The sequence below is a fragment of the Pinus tabuliformis genome, chromosome 7 (genome assembly GCF_031772625.1).
Source record: "Pinus tabuliformis cultivar Carrire ecotype Pingquan chromosome 7, CPIR1, whole genome shotgun sequence".
Taxonomy (NCBI): Eukaryota; Viridiplantae; Streptophyta; class Pinopsida; order Pinales; family Pinaceae; genus Pinus; species Pinus tabuliformis.
Window position 1 is genome coordinate 271,467,359 of NC_142293.1, and position 8,395 is coordinate 271,475,753.

At 37.2% G+C, this 8,395-nt stretch overlaps 2 protein-coding genes across 2 annotated transcripts; both read right to left on the minus strand.

Annotated features, from left to right (window-relative positions):
- Positions 1–1,088: 1,088 nt before the first annotated feature.
- LOC149246922 (protein CYSTEINE-RICH TRANSMEMBRANE MODULE 6-like) lies at positions 1,089–2,418 on the minus strand. Its single transcript, XM_089455788.1, has 3 exons — positions 2,246–2,418; positions 1,805–1,937; positions 1,089–1,408 (listed from the first exon to the last, which is right to left on the minus strand). Exons 1-3 carry the CDS (start codon positions 2,295–2,297, stop codon positions 1,363–1,365), a joined length of 231 nt encoding a protein of 76 aa, XP_089311914.1. The 5' UTR covers positions 2,298–2,418; the 3' UTR covers positions 1,089–1,362.
- Positions 2,419–6,525: 4,107 nt separating this feature from the next.
- LOC149246923 (uncharacterized) lies at positions 6,526–7,158 on the minus strand. The gene has a single exon (XM_089442881.1). It carries the CDS (start codon positions 7,156–7,158, stop codon positions 6,526–6,528), a length of 633 nt encoding a protein of 210 aa, XP_089299007.1.
- Positions 7,159–8,395: the final 1,237 nt, after the last annotated feature.

Sequence of the window (8,395 nt, forward strand, 5' to 3'; positions counted from 1 at the left end):
GAAATACAAAATGTTTAGTTTAATGAGGCAGAAGAGTTGCTCGAAAAGTTATAGGAATTTTAGTTATATCTAAAGAAAATTTGGCAAGGACTTTTGTAAATCTAAGTTATAGTCGTTAAAAGTCAAAATTTGAGGTGTCCTAAACGTTTTTGATAATGCTGAATCTATTTCCACCATCAAAAACATGATTGAAACACTGTCTTTACAAGAATTTTTATCCAAATTCCAACCACTTTTGATCATCAATTCCTCAACCTCGACTCCAATACAAAAACTAAGAATAAAACCAATAATGTTACACGCATCCACTTGTACGCTCTTCAAATTTCTATACAACGTTCTTTAGGATGCCAGATTTTTAATTTAGTTAATATTTATTTTATAGGTAAAAATTTTAAATTGCCCATTAGTTATTTGATCATGGAGATTTAAAATCGTTATAAATTATTTATAACAGTATTGTATTTTTTTTAAAGATTTTTTATCGTATTTTTTATATATTATTGTTTTTGTTTTGAAAAATCATATTAATAAAAAAATACCTAATTTATTATTAGAAATAATAATTTTTTTGATCAACCTTTCATTTTATTATATATATATATATATATATATATATATATATATATATATAAATATATATTTTAATTAAACTGACAAATATTTTTCAAAAATGTTCAAAAAAATAATCCGTTTGCTAAATTTGGCTCCCAAAATTTTCCAGATAACAATATTGAATTAGTGGGATTATTAGAGATGCAATTGATCATTTTCCTGTTGTTTAATTTAGTGCATGAGTGGTTTAACCACTAATTAACTTGAGTCTCGGATGCTTGTTTTGAGGTTTAGAACGGTTTATGATTCGGACAAAATAACTCATGTCATTAGCTGTTCATAAATCTTAGATATATCTAAATTCCATCCATCTGTATATGAAACTGAAGAAACTTTAACTAAATTTTGCATAAATACATGAGCCTTGAAGAAACTTTAACTAAATTTTGCATAAATACATGAGCCTTGAAGAAACTTTAACTAAATTTTGCATAAATACATGAGCCTTGGTTCTCCATAAATTCCACAACCAATTTCAGAACAAAGATTCTATTAAAAATGTCTGCGTAACATGCAGAAATAATAATTATAATTTGTAATTGTAGCTGAGCCCATAGGCAAAGATCATAGAATCCAACAAATTATTACAACGAATATTCCTGTGAGAGTCAAGTGAACCCAATAAATTATGGGCATCAAATAATAAAATGATTTGGTACATCGTTACTGTCAATCTTAGTTTTAATATTTATATCTAATCATGGTGATACTGTAGTAGCCTGGGAGCCTTAATAATCTTCAACCATCTCAAAAGCAGGCGTCCAACATACAGCAGCAGCAGAGTGTAGCGCAACTGCAAAATATAAAACAACGACGAAAGCCCCTTTATCAGAATTTGTAAAATAAAAATAGGAGTACCCAGTTTCAGATATGTAGCACATAGTATAGATTCATGTTGAATATACATTTATTTTAGATATAGATTTAATATGGGTGAGAAAGATCTAATTTTTGAGAGGATCTAATTTTTTCACGTGTAAATTTTATTTATAAGCAGACATTACACACCATACTGGATTGTAGAATGAGCAATTTTGTTTATAAACAAATACTACATATTGGATTGTAGAATAAACTATTCGGCTCAATGAATATGACATTTTTCTAAACATACAAACTTTCTGAAACATACATAATTCAAGTCCAAAATTCCATCCATATTCATTCAACTTAGAAATTTTCAACTCACCATCCTTTCCAGAAGCCATCTCCTCTCTGCTGTGTCTGAGCAGGAGCATAATTCTGAGGGGGAGGGCAAACATGTTGAGGATACCCAGGAGGAGGAGGGGGGTATGCCTGAGGATGCCCTTCTGGTGGATACCCTGTTCACAATAACACAAAATCAATTCCCTGTCAGTACTTCTCCATATCACAACACTTTTGAAAAATTAATGAATCCAGAAAGCAATTCACATAGATCTATTAAATTATCTGATACCCATCTAAATCCAGGCCTAATATCACATATTTCATAACATTTCCAAAATTAAAACAGCCATTAATTGGCATTTTATTGACTGAACTTCCATCCATGTCAAATAAACAAAACATTTCTATGATATCAAATAAGTGGAGTCCAAGAAATCGATAAAACCAGTGAGGCAAATGGTGTATAAGAGATGGCAAAAACCTTGAGGAGGAGGAGGAGTCATCTGGTTTTTTTGACTGTAATTTGAGCTCATACTTGCACAACGTTAGAAAGCCCCTGCAATCTGCCTCTAATTCTCAAATAATGTGGTGATGAAGAATGTTTGGAAGGATACGATCTGTTCTTTGGGCTTTGTCTGCTTTAATTAGGAGTTCCATGATCTTATAGGAACGTCAATACGCGTGCAAGAAATCTTACTATAACGAATGCGCGTTCTCCGGATTTACGTTATCGAATTGACTATTGGTAGGCGTGTACCACGGGGCGGCCATACGAAGTAACTTGGAAGTTGGCCTTTAAGGGACTTAAACGCATCTCATGTAAGTTAGGTATATCTATTTCTAGAACTATTTCACTGAACTATCTAACCATTGAAGTCGACATAGAACCAATAACGTCATTGTTTGGTAAGGACTCAACGACATGTGCAACCAATATTTTAAAGTCTATTGTGTCATAAATACGGGGTCATAAATATGCGGGGAAGTATTTTTTTTTTCAGTATGAAAAAAAGTTATATTTATATGTATCATGTACATTATAGCAATATTGCTTTGCTTGGTTCATCATATAAAAAACAGAGGATCGCTATTTGGTCAACCAATCCCAATATGGTCAACCGACCCCAATATACAGTCATGTACATATGTACATATATAAGGAGAGAAACCAAATAAGAGCTGCATATGGAATAGAGCAGATATATAAGAGAATAGTAAAAACAGTGAATTTTATCAAGAAAATTTTCTTATGAAATCATCAACCCATATTCATGGTGAATCATATAAAGAAACATATCACCCTCTGATTCTATTTTTTACTTGTTGTCATACAAAAAAGGAAAAACAGTTATACAAAAAAAAGGTCATAGACTATTTGCAAAAACTATCCTGGAAACATGAACTCCAGGATGCCCATAACATTGTCCTCCATAACTATATCCATCTTCACATCTCCCACATTTCTTTGCAGTCCTTTCTTCGAGAGTGCATCCACAAGTTGGTTGTGTTCTCTACTGGTGTGCTTGATTGGAGGTCTCCCGAGCTGAGACCAAAGACTTTCAATTCTCCTTAACCAACCAAGAAGCACTCATTGTTTGATCTGTAACTTACCATTTACATGATCCAAGATAATATTTGAATCCCCATATCTATGGATCTCGGGGATATTGAGAAAATTTATGAGCCATAAGATACCCCATAGAGCCATTGCCTCAGCCTTGTTATTTTATCCCATACCAACATTCTAGTGGGCTCTGTATTGTAGTTCATTTGACATCGCTATCCAGAATCCACAACCGCAGAGATTATTTTGTGCTGCACCATCGAAAAAAGCAATCGGGAAAACCATGAGAGGGTAGTTGCTCCTTTGATGATTTTTTTGGGGAACAATTTCTTGTACAGGAAACAATGAGTATAATGATATGATCTTTTCATATATTAGTTCGAAATCCTTGGCCAAGTTGTCAAATATGAATTTATTTCTCCATTTCCATATAGTCCAAAAGAAAAGGAGCGAAATTATCCTCCAGGCAGGCTTCTGTTTACTCCACCACCCCATACAATCTGCAATGTCAAAAAAATGATTATAAGGAAAACCATAATGCATTGCTAATTTTTCCCATACCTGGATCACATGATGACACTTGAGGAACAAATGATCATTGTTTTCCCCCTCCTGTTTGCAAATCACAGATATACTTGGCCCATGCCATTGTCACTTTTGCAAGTTCTCCCATGTGAGGTTCTTGTTATGGTATACTAACCATGAGAACAAGATGATTTTGATAGGAATGTGATTTTTCCAAGGAGCATATAAATCAGATCCTCCATACACCTGCCACCTCTACCACACAAATTAATATATACGTCAGCCACCATAACATTTCTTGACTTCATTCTTCCTGACCACACCAGTCTATCACATTGTTCCTCCGGGCATATACCTAGTTCTTTTAAGCCAACGCTAATTTGCATCCATTCCATAACCAGATTACCAACCATCCCCAGTTCTTGTGGTGTTTTCCATATGGGGGATCTTTCCTGCCATGAATTAATTAGTTGGTTCTAGAAATATATGCCTTTTCTATATAAAAAAGCAAGTAAGGATACAGATACACAACAATCCCCACTGGCTCCATGAATATGATCCACCCCAATGATGATAGAGTGACCAAAACCCATATTCCACACCAGATGTTGAATAAAATATTTTGTGACCTTTTGCAAACTGCGCCATATGGCTGATCCACTTGAAATGCCAATACTGTGCTTGCGGAACCAATATAGGAAATCCTGGTCTTTCATATATTTTTGTCTGATCACCTTGCTCCATATACCATACACAAAGATAGCTCACCATAAGGATTTCGTTAGCAGCGAGACCCCAAACGATTTAAGATTCATAATACCCCAACCCCCCATTCTTTTTGGGCAAGCAATATGAGACAATTTGGTCAAGTGGAATTTATTCTATCCATTGCAACCAACCCATATAAAATTGGCAATAATACGATTTATGCTATTAATGATGGCCATAGGAATGTGAAATAAATGAGCCCAATATACCCCCAATTGGGTAAGAACAGCCTATGTGAGAATCACGCGTCCACCCAGAGACAAGCAGCGGAATTCCCATCCAGAAACTCGTTTGAAAAACCGGTCAACCAACCATTGCCAATCTATGTTTCTATAGCAGTTTGGTTTAATGTGATAACCGAGATACTGCATACCATTTTGCATCGATTCCGCCTCAATACCGAACAGATTTTTAATATAATCAATGACTTCCATATCTCCTAAATCATGATATACAATAGATTTGTGCAAATTCATATACAAGTCAGTAGCATTTGCAATTTTTTTTTTTTTTATATGAAAAATATTCAGCCATGAGAGACGATTCAGCATACCCATGATGAGCACATCATCAACAAAAAAATCATGTGAAAAAATGATATTTGTTCCCCATTACTAGTGCCAGAAATTGGTCATCTTCCACTGCTTTTTTGATCCGCAAACTCAAGTCGTCCATAGCCAGGATGAACAGGAGAGGAGAGAGGCAACAACCTTATCACAATCCCCGTCTAGCCCTGAAAAAATGAGTATGGTATCCATTTATAATCACTGCATAATTTATATTTAAAACACATGCCATGACCCAATTCACGCATCTGGGTTGCAACCCAATTTTGTGTAGGACCAGACACAGATAGCCCCAATCTAAACAGTCATATGCCTTTTGAAGATCCACCTTCATAACGACAGCATTTGTGTGCTTCGTATGTATCGAATGCATACATTCCTGAGCAATGGCAACGACATCATGAATTTTCCGGTCCTGTAAAAACCCATATTGCCCAGGTGATATAAATTTTGACAATATGTTCTGCATTCGGCTGGCTATGGTTTTGGAAATGATCTTATAAATAAGATTACATAGCGAAATGGGCCTGTAGTCATTGAAAGTCGATGATGGGCGACGCTTAGGAATGAGAGCTATATATGTAGAATTTATGTGCGGATGGATTTTCCCCGTGATCCTTGACTCCTCCACCATCTGCAGAAGATCACTTTTAAATATATTAAAAAAGTGAGTAAAAATTTCAGTCGACCACCCATCCAGGCCCAGGCTCTTATCTCTCTTGAAATATTTTAACACCTCCAGTAGCTCTTCTTCAGTGACCACCTTGAAAAGATTTTCATTATCACCGGCGTCGAACATAGTAGGATACAAATCAACATCCCATAACATAACATTCGCATCAACCTCCGCCTTTCGTTCATATGCATTTTGGAAGTGAGCTACAACGGCTCCACTTATCTTGTCTTGAGAGTGGAAGCATGCACCATTCGCATCATATATTTCCCAAATGGAATTGATATTGCACCTATGATTTGCATTCTATGGAAGAACTTTGTGTTTCTGTCGCCTTCTTTTATCCATATTTCCCTTCTCTTCAGGCGCCATGTGGCTTCCATAGCAGATAAAATTCCCTTTTTCTTATGTTCTAATTCATGTATACGGGACCTGATACCCACTAGAAGAACATGTGAAAGCATCCAGGGAAATAATGAGTCCAGTTCCTGTTGGATATCCCTCAGATCCTTCTGCTATTCCTTAGCCTTATTTTTTTGCCATGCTTTTACTTCCCTTCGGAGGATGCCCAACTTTACCAAAATATGTTGCATAGGGGAAGTCCCCAATATATGTGCCCGAGTCCATATCATATGAACAAAAGAATTAAAATCTTGGTCTTCTAGCTATGTTCGGTTAAATTTAAAAGGCATCCCATGCCTATAAACCTCCTCTCGCCAATGCAGTGTAATGGGCATATGATCAGAGAGATAATTGTTGATAACTTCCGTATGTACATTGCCCAGATGCTCCATCAATCTCTCATGAAGAATAAACCGATCCAGCCTTTTCGCAATATATGCCGCACCTTTTCTACCATTATCCCAAGTGGGAACTAACTTCGATGGACATATATCAATAAAATTGTGCTCAATAATAGCCTCACGGATCAAACCTGCCATTGGGTCAATTTTTCTAGACATCCCCCATACTTTGTCTAGACCAAAAGTGCAATTGAAATCCCCTGCGATAATAAGTGAAGTAAGATCCATAATGCCAGATGCAAACAGTTCATCCCAGAATACCATCCTATTCCTATATGGACCATATAAGTTCAATATGTGGATATGGTCCCTATGCCCACGAAAATAACCTTCAATTAAGATTCTGGCCGAACATGAGAAAGCTTTTTCCTTAACCCAATGAGGATCCCATAGAACCACAAGACCACCAGATAGACCAGCTGCAGCCATGGCTGCAATATACCATTCCAGGAACATTTTCCGGAAGTAGTCAATAACGTGTGAAACTAAATGCATAGTTTCTTGAAGTAAAATGCTACAAGGATGTACAGAGAGAAAAAGATGTTTAAGAGTTAGGAACTTAGAGGGGGTTCCCAATCCCCGAATATTAAGTGATAAAATGGAATTCATGGCTCACCGTGAGCAGGCATCTGTGCTCCAAAGGCCTGAGAGGTAGGTACATCAACAATAGGCACGTCAAGTAGGACTCCGTCTATAGGAGAATTAGAAATATTCTGTCTGGCATGAATCCTAAAATTTCAATTTCCACGATTGTTCTTATGTCTAACAGTGATATTTCCAGCAGAGGTGGGACTGATATGAGGAGAAGATATGCCTGACGGCTTATGAATGGTAAGGGACCGCAAGTCAAGGGTTTTCCTTTGAGGAAGATAGTCTGAATCACTGCCCACGAAGTTGGTGGGAGAGGCCAGCAGGGTGTTAAGAGGGCTACTACTTATGCGTTGACCCTGTGATTTAGGGATACACGGACGAGACAGAATATAGGTAACATATGATGAAGATGGGACATCATGTGACTGAAACAGTTTAGGAATGTCATGACAAGGAGGAGTGAATCCCAGGGATGGAGGTCGAAAAGTCTGACCGGGACAGCTAGATCCAGGTAAGTCTGATTTCTCAAAGGAAAAAGGGGATGACGGGATGGTGACAGGAGAAGTTCCATTTCGCGATGATTCATGAACAAGAAAACGTGGAGGATGGGAACCATGATGTGTACCTGAATATCATCAAGGTCCTTTGCCCTAGTAAAATGCAGCACCCTGATGTGGCTTTTTCAGTGCCCCCATACAATTCCATCCATTGGAGCTACCACCCATGCACCGCGGACAATTTGCCAAGACGTGCCTAGTGTGATGGCAAAGGGATCAATGAAATGGAACTCCCCAATAATCCAACCTCTGAAAAAGATAAGTCTCCCCCCAGTGAAGCCCAATATGATCTGGGAAGCCTCCTCTATATTATTTCTCAATACGAATCCATGCAACACATTTATCAGGGGCCCCCAACCACCGGGGATCCACATACACAAATTTTCCAATAGCGTTGCCAATATCCTCCAAAGCCTGCTTTGTCCATAGCTCAATAGGCAGGCCATGCAACTTCACCCAGATTAACTTATTCTGCAGGGTGTTGTTAAGGGAATTGAATCCAATAAACCAAGAGTGGAGTTCCAGAAAGTTGCACCCATCAATCCACGGGATAGCCTTAATCTTCTGCATGTCTTCTTGGCTAA